Genomic DNA, 14,273 nt, shown 5'->3' with positions numbered 1-14,273 from the left:
CCGTAAAATGGAATCCTAGCAGATGTAATCCTTATGCTTGACCAATACCTATACAAATTACCCTATCTCATTCAACCCATCTTTCAAGCCGTCTTGAGTCACAAATATAAAAAAAAAAGACAATGAAAAGTACAAAAAATGTAAATAATATAAAAGCAAACTTTGCAAAGCGCCTCTAAAGTTAGTCTAAAAAGGAAAAGAAGCATTTAGCGCACCAAAAAGATCCGCCCAGAAAACATTTCCCGCGCCCACACCTGGGCGCCGAAAACTTTGACGCCCCACCCTAGGCGCTGAATCTCTCTGATTGCTAAAATTTTGTCCAGAAGTGCTCGTCATTTCATCCGCACATGCACGGAAAAATAACGAACACTTGGAGGGGTACAACACGTATAAGTACCACCAAAAAATACATGTACTCAAAAAAAAATATAAAACGAATTTTTGGCAGCAGATTTAAATAATAATAAACTTCACTTATTCTACCATTTCAAATAATATGTTTCCACCTCGGAACGTACTTGCTTAAAATCGGCATTCTAAGAAACCATTTTCTAGGCTAAGAACTACGCAAGACCTGATTCCAAATTAAATCTATTTAAGGCGGATACGTAGGCAATCCATGATTCGGTCCAACCAATTTGCAAAGATGTTAAAGCCTATAGAATAACATGAATTAAAAGTCCCTTATTGAAGTTTAATTATTTGCAATCCAAGTCGAAAGAAAAATTTAAGTCAAAGCAAGAATCCAAGTCATCAAAATGCCAAAATTAATGAGCACACATCGAAAAATAATAAGGGCACGTACCCTTGCCAGAAAGAGCACTCACACTCCTAGACACCTAGCTAAGACTCAAAAGATCGCTTTGCCTCAATTAAGTGGGGGCTAGCGCAAGCGTCCATGACCTCTAAAGTACTCGACTTGACCCTCCCTAAAGCGAACTAACTCACTTAAAGACCTTCTTTCACCACTAGACATAGTCGTTCGCTTAAAGACCTTCTTTCACCCCTAGACATAGTTATAGTCGCCGACAAGTAGTAAAGGCAGTAAGCTTGCAATAAAGAGATTGTTCTACGGCATCACCCCATCGTTCCTTCGAACTCAGGGCACCCGTTCATAGTAATTCAAATGCTTGCAAATCCCCTTTGAAAAAAAATCAGACATTGTCAATAGGACTTGGCACTTAACTGAGGCTCACCCTACTCAGACATGTGACACGGGCATCTAAAATCGAAATCTGAAAGCATTATTAATGGGAAGACATAACAGCAACTGGGGGCTAAAAAATTGAAATGGAAGAGCTAGGGAAAGAACTAAGTATACCTTGACCTTTTGTGCAGACATACACCAAGTAAATCTAAGTCAATTTGAAAACGGTTTATATTCCCGCAATTCTGGAAAAGATAGCCCTAAAAGCCTAAAGCATGTGCCAAACGGGCACAGGTATATCTTGACGCCTGCACCCTGCCTTCCAGCAAATCCTTAGACAGCATTCCAAAAATCGTAACAGTATTTTGATTCACTCATGTAATCCGTACGAACCCTTCTATAAGTCAAACTTACTTAGGACACCTCGGATTGTACAGAATAGGACTCGGATTTTAAATAATTTTCAAATAATTCTTCGAACATAATAAAGTGTCGTTGGTTTAAGCTAAGTATGTGTTTATCTTGATGTTGCAAGTGAGTCAAAAAGATTCCTAAATATGATTATGGGTAAAGAAAGGCACCTAGATTTTGGTCAAGGCACACTTCAACATGTGACTACCTTGACCATGGCAATGTCGCACAATACGACATTTACAAGAGAAGTAGCAAATTACTACTCGAACGTACCTCGCACTAAACGAGTCTGGTTCAAACTATTCATGATCCATGTCACCATGAATGCATAAAAACGTATGCCCAGCATTATAGCACCAAGCCAATCCCGTAGCTACAATTGGGGGCTTGAAAAAAAACACTCTAAAAATGCTCGAAATGACGATTTTATCGCAAATTCTCGACGCTAATGCTATACATACATCATAGGGGCACAATCCTAAGCTTTAATCGTGTAAAACGAACCTTAGAATGGCTACAACCCCTCCCAAACTCTAAAGCACTACTTAGAATATAAAGTCACCCCACTAACAAGGGTAACTGAAAATCGCGAGTCACCAACACTCCGATCGAACTACTGCACATAACGCTCGCCCTACAAGCGCCCGTTACACAGTCTACCTCGTTCCAAAGCAAAAGCAAAAGAAAAACCAAGGATAAAAATAAAAAAATATAAGAAACTGTCTGCCCAGAAATCATTTTCAACGCCCAGAGCTGGGCGCCAATATCTTTAACGCCCCAGCCTGGGCGCTGATTCTTTCTTCTAGCCAAGTTTTGCCCATATATAAAAAAAACAAAAAACATCTATGAATCCTCGCATCGAACGAAGTAATAAGCCGTGCAAACCCATGCGGAAGGTGCTACACTTGTTCGAACACCTGAACGAGGCATGATGAAGTACTCCAATGCAAAAATAATAATGATATCCTAACGCTTAGAGGAATGTTCTAAGACACGCCGTTAGGCCACACAAGCCTACGTTGCACCATAAGTTCAACCATCCCACGGTACAAGTCTAAAAAAGAGAGTAAGGCATATTGCACTAATGCAGGCACGACCAAGAGCATGTGTAAAAGAGGCAAAGACTACTTATCGCCCAAATTCAAAATGCAAGCCACACGACTTCTACATTAAGGATTAAAAGTAGCAAAATATTACCTACCACGGAAGGGATAGCTCGCACCTACACGGGCGGAACCCCAAGGCATCTTTCTCAAAAGAACCTACCAAAAATCGTACGCCAAAAGGAAGCATCCCAACATGCATACTTGGGGGCTCCAAGCTACGAAACAACCATAGCAAAATAAAAAAATCTCGGAGCAAATGTTCGAACAATCGAAAGGGCGATGTTTGAGCCCACTTCATGAATGGACCTGACCCCTATCAAGCTTCTAAGCAAACTATTTAAAATCAGTCATTGCTCAAAAAAAAAAAAAAGATGATTCAAGCGAACTAATTAATGGACTGCACACAACGGCCATTCTATGAACACTCGTTCGCACATACATATCATCATTCACGAACACGTTCAAAAAATATAAGAGCGATCAAAGTCTTACACCTCAAGGTATGTTCCTCGGGCCATATAGACTCGCCCGACTATTGCAATAACTGTACACCTTAAGAGCAACAGTTCCTTTAAATAATCGCCCCAAAGCGATAAACACCATAGTCCACCAATCGGCTACGGCTTCTCGAGAAATCATCACGATCACTCAGCTCATTGTGATCTCTAATAAAATTCTACGTTCCAAAAATAAAGAAAAAACAATAGAGAAGAGAATACGTAGAATCTCCAAGTGAAATAAGCGAACGGAAAAGAGGCAGATCTGCCCAATAATCAACTCCGACGCCAAAACCCACGCCTGACTTTGGGCGTTGAAAATTAATCCCACAATCGTTCTAAGAAATGGCGAACGAATAAGGAAATAATAAACACCGTTGGTCCACTATTAGGCTACGGTTTCTCGAGAAATAATTATTCACCAATCAATGGTGATCTCAAATGAACGGTTCATTCCAAAAAAGAATCTCTAGACGAAAAAAGAAAGCGAACGAACAAGAGGCCAACTATGTCACCAAGAAACCTCGCCAGAAATCATTTACAGCGCCCAGCGCTGGGCGCCGAAATCTTTAACGCCCAGGCTTGGGCGCAGAAAATGATCCCAGACCCTCTCTGACTTTTATAGGGCCCTGCCATATTCATTTGACTTGAAAGTTGCCGATTTCTTACTGAAAGTCGCACCTCACGACTTTATCAAGAGTAGCACACCACTACAAAGATCGCTCGCACTTACGAGTACAATCCCAAACATGATCAAGGACATTACAGAATGCATATCCCCAAAGAATCTCTTTGACAAGAACTGACTGTCAAGCACGAGTGCTTGGAGGCTCGAAGGAAAATATATATGCAAAGTAAAAACAATATTCTCAGATTACGCTGTACGAAGTTCCGTGTTTGGATGTCTCAAAAAATAAAACCGGTTTACGACCTCAAGACAAAGGTCGCCGTTGATGCTTATACATAGTCCCCTAATAAAGGACCCAAGTAGTGGCAAGATTGAGCCGTAAAGACTAGCTCAAAACCATGAAAGATGATGACCACAAGACAGTGGTCCGTCTAAGCACGTTGTCAACCCACATTCAGGTTACAACTAAACCCGAGCATCCCTCGAAAGAATTCGCTCCTGCGAGAATGAATAAGAAAAGAAATTCTCAAAGAAATCACAAGAACAAATGAAATAGGGACTTGCCCACCTCAATCGGGCAAGATCGCGCCACGAACCGCGCGAGTTCCAAATAGAAAAACGAATTCAGGGACGTCCACCCTTAGCAGACAGGGCTCGCCCACCCTCAGAGGGCGGGGTCTGCGTCACTAGCCGCGCAGGTCCTCAGTTTTCGAAAAATAGAATCTTCCAAAAACAAAATGAAACAGGCTCGCCATCTTCAGCTGGCGGGGTCTACGGCGCAAACTACGTAGGTCCTTATTTTCAAAAAAAAAAAACAACATAAAACAAATTACAAAATAGATTCGTCCACTTCTATCGGACGGGGTGTCCACCCTTAGCGGACGGGTTCGCCATCGCCGGCGGGGTCTACGTTATAAGCCGCGTAGGTCCTTATTTTCAAATATTCAAAAAATAGATTCGTCCACTTCTATCGGACGGGGTGTCCACCCTTAGCGGACAGGTTCGCCATCTTTAGCCGGCGGGGTCTACGTCACAAGCCGCGTAGGTCTTTATTTTCAAATATTCAAAAATAGATTCGTCCACTTCTATCGGACGGGGTGTCCACCCTTAGCGGACAGGTTCGCCATCTTTAGCCGGCGGGGTCTACGTCACAAGTCGCGTAGGTCCTTAATCGCTGCAGCGATAACTTTTTCTGGTTTTCCCTTTTCCAAAAATTAAAAGGATTGGTTTTCCGTTTTTTCCAAAAAAGAGCGATGTGCTGGATTTTCTTTCGTTTTACGTCCCATAAAAACAAGGGGGTTTTCTCGTTTAGCTAGCCCTGAAAATGAGAATCTTTAAAAACATTTGTACCTCGTGGTTGGGCTTGGCCAGGTCCAATTACACTTTATGGCTTTGATTTCGAAAACATCTGTAGCTACTCCCAATGACAAAGTGAGGGAGTTTCTACGCCTCTTTAGATACTTCCAATGACAAAGTAAGGGAGTTTCTATACTATCAGTTGACAAATCCCAATGACACGTGAGGGATATGTCGACACTTCAAAGTGATGACCCTTAAGTCAAATGTTATCACTCGGGGGCTCTTGAGACCCTCGCAAAACAGGTCACATACACCATGGCTTGTGTGACGCACTCCGTCTAGTACTTTGACCATCGTCTTACTCCAAGACTCAGTCAAAGTGGGGGCTAACTGTAGACACCTACTTTTGTCCCCATTCCCGAAAGGGAAAGGTTCGATGATGAAAACATAAATCTCCACTTGACAACGCATCTCCTATAAAATAAACGAATCTCAATTCCCCTTTTCATTTCACCCGAAACCTGCTATTTATAGAAACCTGCTATTTATTGAAACCTGCTAAAAATAGTAACTGCCGTAAAGGGTAGTTTCTAAAAGTGGCAAGTCATAAAAGATAGAAACCTGTCAGAATTAGGTGTTGCACTCCAACATAAATCCTAAATGAGATAGAAAACTGCGAGAATCCTATTCCTAATATGATTCGGAAATAAGAGTTACGTATTAATTAAAATCCTAACGAGCCTAGAGTTCGTAACGGGCCCAGACGCATCCCGTCGCAAGGTTAATACGCACTAAAAGACTCAATTACGTCTCAAACTCTACAGATTTCAGGAATCCGAATCTGACTAAGAAAACAGCCCAGACCCTATTTTCAACGCCTGGCTCTAGGCGCCGAAATCTTCGGCGCCCAGGCCTGGGCGCTGAAAATACCTGGGTACGTGTTTTTTCCTAATTCTTTGTGGATTAGAACTCTGCAATACTATCTTTCCACGAACTCTTCCCTATAAATACAGCCCCAAATTCGACGTGAAAAGAACACACAACACACAATTATATTCTGAGTATTGACTCCGACCCTTAGCCTAAGCCTCATGCTGCGAAATTGTTCACGCGTTCTGTCGCAATCGATCCATAAATCGAACAGAACGTATCCTGTCCCTTAATTTGAGATTCGTTAAATAAAAAGGAGAAATAGCAAAGTCAAAGTGGTTAGTTTTCTGAGAACCGTGACGCACCTCTCAAGGGTGCGTCGTAATGTGCCCCTTCTCGATGATTTAATTGATTTCCTCGCCCTTTTTATGAACTGTTAAACTAACTAAATCTGATTGTTCTATCACGCCTAACAAATATAATATTTTTGGGAAATTGGATTATCATGCTAGGTCCCTTAATACTACTTAAATCAGGTAATCACGATCGATCTAGTATTATATGTTGCATATTGCTAAAATCAACTCAGATTAGTTTAATAGTTAACGCATGTCCCTTCAATTATTTATGCTGAGCTAGTAAGGATATCCTGCCTCTGTAGTTATCGACGAGCGAAGTACTCCTCTCGGTAGTTACAGTCCCCCGAACCCTCAATCTCTACCTTGCGGGTGTATGTTGAGAGATCCCCACACCAGGGATCACAAGGGAACCTACGGCCGTCGTGGTCAAACATAATTGCACTCCCTTTATGTCACGATAACCGGGTTTTGTCAGTTTTTCTCATTGTCGTTAAAAACTGAATGGCGACTCCTATATTACTAGACTCACAGGAAATCCAATTACACTTGATTGAATAAAAAGAATCGTCACACCCACGAGGGACGAGGTCATGCATTAGCGTCGTGCTTTTTCGACCCCCTCACAAGTACAAACATGTCGATTCTTGATTTCAAGGGGTTGTGACAATGTGACAAATAATTCCAGAAAAGGAGGTAGTTTCCGAGTAGTGTTGATTATGTATACGGCCTAGTTACCCACCATGACAATATGACAGTGCAGCTCCACAAGCCATGGAACTGTTTACAATAGTTTGAGAATGAAAACTACTCCTACATCACAAGCACAAAGCATTACAGATAAGAGTGAAAGCATAAATCACCTGAGGAAGTTTCTTCCTGAATGCGACCTCCAATCTTGCATCAAGAGTGTTCTCAAACACAATTTTGCCATCTCGAGAAGCCAGAACGACACCTCCAGAGCTAGAAACAAGACAAAATACAATTACACCACTTGCGCAGTAATTATACAACATGCAATACAATTACGAAAAAAGTGATTTCAATCAAAAACTTTTCAGTGACAATTCGGCAACAAACCTACTTAAGTCTGCCTGCAAATTTCAAAATGAAGTGGCAACACTTTACACAGCCAAATCAACTTATTCCATCCCAGAGTTGAAATATTGTAAATGTAAACTTACTGTTAATATTAAACCCAATATGGCAATGAGTTTCAGTTATGGTATATTACTAGATATTTATTTAGGAGATATATTATGTTATTGTATTCCTATTTTACGAGTTGTATTTTAGGGATAGATTTGTTAGTATATTGGTTTCTCCTAAATGGTAATATTCAAGTAAAATATTGTGTTTCCTAATAATAGGGCTAGGGTTAGGAAGTTGGGGTATATAAATAGGGATTTATATACCATTATGATTGATATGCTTGAGATCTTGAGCTTGAGCAAAGTTTGAGAGAAACACCTGTGAGGTTGATTGATTGTATTATTAATAACAGTTTTGATTAATAATACAAGTTGGGACGTGGGTATACCACGTTATTAATATTGTGTGTGCTTTGTCTAGATTGTTATCTCGTACTATTCCTAGCACTTACCAATGAAGACCATGTGCCTTGTGATGAATAGGACCTGCTGGGAGATGGATGCTATCAACAATAACCTCAGGAGTGTCTACTTCTGCTTTCTCAGCATATTCTTCATTAGCTGAATTGAGAACATGCTCCACCAGGTGCACACCATCCTCTCGGCAGCGCAACAAGACACCAGGTTCTCTCAATCTAAGCAAACTCTGTCAACAAGGAAAAGGAATATTTTAACGGATTATTACAGCCCGGGCTATTTCAATTAAAAATAAACATTATAAATGTAGCTGAAAAAATCACAAGACATTATCTTTTAACTGCCAACAATCACCTAGCTGGAGAAGTCATCTACTTTATAATTAAGAAGCATTCAAGGGATATAACAGGAAATGACATCATTACAGCTCAAGTACAAGTTCAACTAATCACTTTAGACAAGGAATTCCATATACCAGCAGAAAAGGAATGTGAAAAGCTCATGGAAGCAAGTAAGCAACCAAGGTATTCCATGCAAGTCAATAATACAAGACTAGACATATGGAAAATATCAACTAACCTGAACAACGAGCTCTTTCAAAAGCCTTTTATAATGATGATGGTCACCACTGACACGGAGCAGCTCTTTGGCTGCTTCTTCTTTCATGGAGTTAACTAAATCATCTTGCGCTTGAAGGACCTTAATCCGAGATGCGTTCAGCTGCATGGAGTACTCTCTGCCAAACAAAGCAAATCAAAAATTGTTAATTGAACTAGCAGTTTCCTAGGATAACAACACTCCTGAATGCAATATAACATCAAAATCATATAACAGCACTCGTGAGTACTCTCTGTCACACATGAATGCAATGTAACATCAAAATTATATAGAAATACACCAAAAAAACTCAATCCAGATAGAAATTAAAACAAATATGTAATAAGATATTAATTCGATCAAATTCAATTACACATGAAACTCTTTAAAAATTCAACATTCATATAATAACAAACTATATTCTCTTGTATTTAGACAATAAGGCACAATTAAAAGCATAAATTCACAAAAAATCTGATTAATAAAACTTTTGAGAAAGAAGAGAGGAATTATTACTTAAGTTGCAATTATGAATTATCCAACCTGAAATCACCTGCAAACACAAAGCCAAAAAAATCAAGTTTAATAATCTATCGACAATTGCAAAGACAACAATCAGAAGAAAAAATACCAGCAGAAACCACAATTTGTTGAAATAAACCATTAAAAACACATAACATTCAACAAAACCTTCCGTATATGTTTCAATTATAAAAAGACATTGAGATCTAAGAGAAAAAAAACAAAATTAATGAAAAAAATAATCAAAAAAATAGAATATACCTATAAGTCGGAATTTAACCTAATTATTCAACAGAATCGAGCAAATTTCGAACCAATCCTTTGGATCGTACTTTATTCGAAAAACCACAAAACTGAACTACTAAAACCATAAATAGTAGTTTACTACTTTATTACTTCACTAAAATTCAAGCACTAGCTATTACATTAGAAAAGTCTTTAAAATGCTAATCTACTATCCAACCTCCTCCCCAAACTGGTGAAGAGTGCTCATGGCCTTCAAAGTCATCAAAGTCTTCCTCTTGATCAGACTCACACTCCATATCCTCATTGTTCTGTTGTAGCTCACTGTTCACTTCATCATTGTTAGTCTCTGGCTCAATTTCTGTTTCACTAGAGATCTCAATAGTAGGCTCAGGGATGATAGGATTAGGGTTCTCAATCTCAACAACATCATCATCACTATCCTCATCCATCTGAGTTTCTGTGTCATTATCTAATCCTGTAAGGTTGATGTTTTCCACAGTTTTACCATCATCAAAACATTCCTCCTCATGCTCTATAATTGTGGTCATAATCTCCAAAGCATATCTCCATCTACCATCTAGAGTACCATACTTGTAATAGTTAGGAATACCATTTTCCAAATGCATATCACGAAATCGATTCTTAAGCTCTATGTATGGGTTCCTAGAAGGTAAGCAACGAATAACCATTTCTGCCATAACATCTTTCTTCCTTAGTTCGGGCAGGTTCTCCACTGTAGCAAAATAGTTGCAAGCAAACTCGATCTTCTTCACATAAATGTGCGGGGTTTCACAGTCTAGCTTCTCTAGGTTTCCTAGGTTTGCGTACTTTGAAATCAACATCTTAAATCCTGAAAATTAGCAACTACAAAGTCTTACTAAAGTGTTCCAAAAACAAAGTAAGTTCCTTGAGCCATACAATTTCAATGCACAAGTACATGCTTATTCATGAATCGTGATGCAATTAATCACACTAAGCAAAACAAAACATGATCAAACTTTAAGTAAAAGATCACATAATCAAGGCATAATCACATAAACACTTGATTAAAATGCATACTTAACTTAAATGCATACTTAGTCTAAATATGCCCTTCTTAATCTACCCTTTCCTCACTTAGAGTAAATAAAAATTTTCGAAATTAATTTAAATAAATAACTTCAAATATACACGAAATTATTAAAATTAAAATCGAAAATTTAAAATAAGTAATCGAATAATTTTAATTAATTAACTCGATTATTTTCAAAAATAATTAAAAGGAATAATTAATTAATTAATTAATTATTTCGGATTTTTTTTTTTATTTTATTTTTTTTGAAAAATCCGAAAATATTTCGGAATTCGAAAAAAAAAATAATTCGAATTTAATGAAACTCGAATAATTAAAATAACATTAGTAATTTTCAAAAACTTGAAATAATTGGTATTTGGCTTTTCAAAATTTTGAGTACTCAAAAACACGTTTTGACTTTAGGAAAATAATTTTCGAAAAATTCCTAAAGTTCCGCAATCGTAGTTTAAGGATTTACCACTTTGCACTATTAATTAATGCAAAGCAGCTCTCAAACTAGAGCTCTGCAAATACCACTTTGTATTATTACTCACTACAAAGAAGGACTGAAACTAAGCTCTAGTATACCACTTTGTAACACCCTAATAATTCCTTGGTTTTTATAAAATATTTTCCAACTTAAAACATAGGAATTACCAAGTTAATGGTCATTAAAACAAGTTGGAACCGTTGAGGCCCAAATCCAAAGTATTAGCCTATTTCAAATCCATTAACTGTAAATAGTAGTATTAGTAGTAGTCATGACTAAATAAAAATAGAGTTTATAAAATACGGAAGAAATAAACTCTCAACTCGAATCCACGATAACTTCTCTCGCAAGTTATCTCTACAACCTGCTTTATTATAAATCTACTCCCCAACAACGCAAATGCAATTGATGGATCATCATAGGGTAATTAAGGCAAAGGCCATGACGAGAAGACATGAAGCACGGAGTCAGCGAAAGCTGAGCACGAACAAGCTAGAACAACATTCTATCCTAACATGCTTCACTCGACAAATTAAATAATCCACATGCAAAAGCCATGTAATAAACAAACAACCATGGAGACAAGACTCGACACTTGACACGACTCTTGACTCACAGATTAATAAAAAGTAGCTTCGAACGGGTAAAGTAAAGTATCCCCAAAAGGAAAGAAAAGGGTGATGGGAGCCAACCATACACCGACAGTCGGGCCATACCGACAGGAATTTCAATGCACAACGGCATAAAAGAAGAATGAAACAACGTCTTGTATCATTCTAGGAGTACAAGTTTTCCGGCAAGACTCCCCCCATTGTTCGTACTCAAGGTATATACGTTCCAAGAGTTTTGAAGCTCTTTGGGTTACACTTTACGTTAATTAGTATATTATGTTCAAGGCGACTCAAGACTCTACACAAGACACAACATACAAACAATTGAACAATTAAACAATTCAACAATGACTCTTCATTATTTTACTTCATTAGTGTTAGGTTATGATACATATGACAATTCATAAATCATGCGGAAAAACCATAAACCCAGGAAAACATATTATTTACACATAATCATTTAGCATAGAATAGATGCATACTCTTTGTTGCGTGCCTTCCCTAGCTGCGCCCGAACCGAACAAGAACAAGTCTTTAGGACTCCAAGTGTCGTCCCTCCGTAGATAGTCCACAGCACGTCCGGATCCGCCTTAAGATTGACCAACTAGAATCGCCCTTAAGGTACTATGAAATTTCGGCAATTTGAGCAAGATGTGTGTTTGAATTTTTCTCTCAAAAACTCACTTTGAATACTTTGAAAATTGTGTTATAAATTGTGAGCCCTAGCCTCGTATTTATAGCGGTATGGAAAGGGAATCGAAATCCTATTCAGATACAAATTAATCAAACCTAGAATCCTACAAGAACTCTAATTTAATTAATTTATCAAATAGAATTAGGAATTTAATCATTAACCGAACTCTGCATGTTTTAGGAAACGTGCACGAACACAAACACTTGCACACACACGCACGACAGCCACGATGGGCCTCATGCGTGCGCGCGAGCAGCAGCCCACTCAGCGCCCGCGCGCGCTGCGCGCAGCCTGCTGGGCCTGGCCTTGCTGTTTGTGCGGCGCGCTTGGCTTGCTGGGCGATGGCCTGGCTTCGTGCTGGGCCTCGTCCGGCAGGCCTCGTCCGATGCTTATTCGTACGATGCGCTTCCGATTAAATTTTCCGATTCCGGAATTCATTTCCGGTACGAACAATATTTAATATTTCCGATTCCGGAATTAATTTCCGTTTCGAACAAATATTTAATATTTCCGTTTCCGGAATTATTTTCCGATTCCGGTAATATTTCCGATTCTGACAATATTTCCGTTTCCGGCAATATTTCCGATTCTGGCAATATTTCCATTTCCGATAATATTTTCCGATACGTACCATGTTTCCGTTTCCGGCAACATCTACGACTCGGATAATATTTATATTTCCGATACGATCCATATTTCCGTTTCCAGCAATATCATCGTTTCCGGAGTATTCATTTCTTGCCTGTGACGATCTTAGCTCCCACTGAAACCAAGATCCGTCGGTTCCGAATATTCATAGATAGAGTATCTAATGCCATTAGATACTTGATCCGTTTACGTACTATTTGTGTGACCCTACGGGTTCAGTCAAGAGTAAGCTGTGGATTAATATCATTAATTCCACTTGAACTGAAGCGGCCTCTAGCTAGGCATTCAGCTCACTTGATCTCACTGAATTATTAACTTGTCAATTAATACTGAACCGCATTTATTAGACTTAACATAGAATGCATACTTGGACCAAGGGCATTATTTCCTTCAGTCTCCCACTTGTCCTTAGGGACAAGTGTGCATTTCCTAATTCCTTTGTCGCTCGATGCTTGCTCTTGAACATAAGGTAAGAGTTGTCATCCTTATTATGTCCAGAGGTGTTCCTCGGTTTCAGAGTTCAACTGATCAAATAAACAGATAATCATAGCCTATGATTCATCCGAGCACGGCCATGCATTTCACAGTTTCTAGCTCTCCGAGTGGCCTTGTACAACTTTTAAGCATCTCATCCCGATTTATGGGAGGACAATCCCAATCTTGCGATCTTGAGATTAGACTTCGTTTGATAGGTGATTACCTGAGCGTTGCCTTTATAGCCTCCTTTTACGGTGCGACGGTTGGTCAACGTCAAAGCAACCAGTTCTCAAACAAGTAATCTCAAATCACTCAGGTATTGAGGATTTAGTGTCTAATAATTTAATGAAATTTACTTATGACAGACTTTCATCTCTTACAGTAAAGTTTCATAGGTCTTGTCCGATACTAGTCTTCCCAAAGTAAGTATCTATGCAAATGATTATGACATTGCCATGTCCACATAGTTCAAGAAACAGAACTACTAGTCATCTTGCATTCTAATCGTCTAACGTTTTCTATGCGTCCAATTTTATAGAAAACTCCGATTAGGGACCATTTTCAACCTTTGACATTCAAGTTCACTTGATAGACATTTCTTAGTCACAGGACTGGTCCTGACAGTCTATCTTGAATATATCGTCAAGTTGAAGGGACTCATCATTTAATAAACCACAAATTAAATGGAAAAATGAATTCTTTTCATTTATTGTGAATGATTAACCAATAATGTTTTACAAAGATTTAAACTCTAAAACTTTAAAACATTAAATAGAGACATCAAAGCCATTCTCCAATATGCTTGATTCCCATAGCTGCAGTGTGCGAGTTGTGCTTCGCTTGCGGCAGAGGTTTAGTTAATGGATCTGATATGTTGTCATCAGTTCCAATTTTGCTTATCTCGACTTCTTTTCTTTCAACGAACTCTCGTAGAAGGTGAAATCTACGAAGTACATGCTTGACTCTCTGGTGGTGTCTAGGCTCTTTTGCCTGTGCAATAGCTCCGTTATTATCACAATACAGGGCTATTGGTCCTTTAATGGAGGGGA

General features: G+C 38.8%; 1 protein-coding gene across 1 annotated transcript; it reads right to left on the bottom strand.

Moving 5' to 3' along the window:
• Positions 1-7,124: 7,124 nt before the first annotated feature.
• LOC110789149 (V-type proton ATPase subunit E-like) lies at positions 7,125-9,798 on the bottom strand. Its single transcript, XM_021993798.2, has 7 exons — positions 9,687-9,798; positions 9,468-9,608; positions 9,026-9,035; positions 8,465-8,621; positions 7,921-8,114; positions 7,181-7,280; positions 7,125-7,130 (listed from the first exon to the last, which is right to left on the bottom strand). The coding sequence occupies exons 1-7, from the start codon at positions 9,796-9,798 to the stop codon at positions 7,125-7,127; spliced, it is 720 nt and encodes a 239-aa protein (XP_021849490.2).
• Positions 9,799-14,273: the final 4,475 nt, after the last annotated feature.

The sequence above is a fragment of the Spinacia oleracea genome, chromosome 3 (assembly GCF_020520425.1).
Source record: "Spinacia oleracea cultivar Varoflay chromosome 3, BTI_SOV_V1, whole genome shotgun sequence".
Lineage (NCBI taxonomy): Eukaryota > Viridiplantae > Streptophyta > Magnoliopsida > Caryophyllales > Amaranthaceae > Spinacia > Spinacia oleracea.
This window is presented reverse-complemented; position numbering and strand designations above follow the sequence as displayed.

Bases quoted from the DNA above. Each gene is read 5' to 3' on its own strand.
- LOC110789149 (XM_021993798.2), bottom strand. From the start codon at position 9,798: ATGACCACAATTATAGAGCATGAGGAGGAATGTTTTGATGATGGTAAA. The intron at 9,609-9,686 runs GTGATGATGATG...CTAGTGAAACAG, and splicing joins AACTCAGATGGATGAGGATA to AAATTGAGCCAGAGACTAAC. The intron at 7,281-7,920 runs GTAAGTGCTAGG...TCTTGTTTCTAG, and splicing joins AAGGCACATGGTCTTCATTG to CTCTGGAGGTGTCGTTCTGG.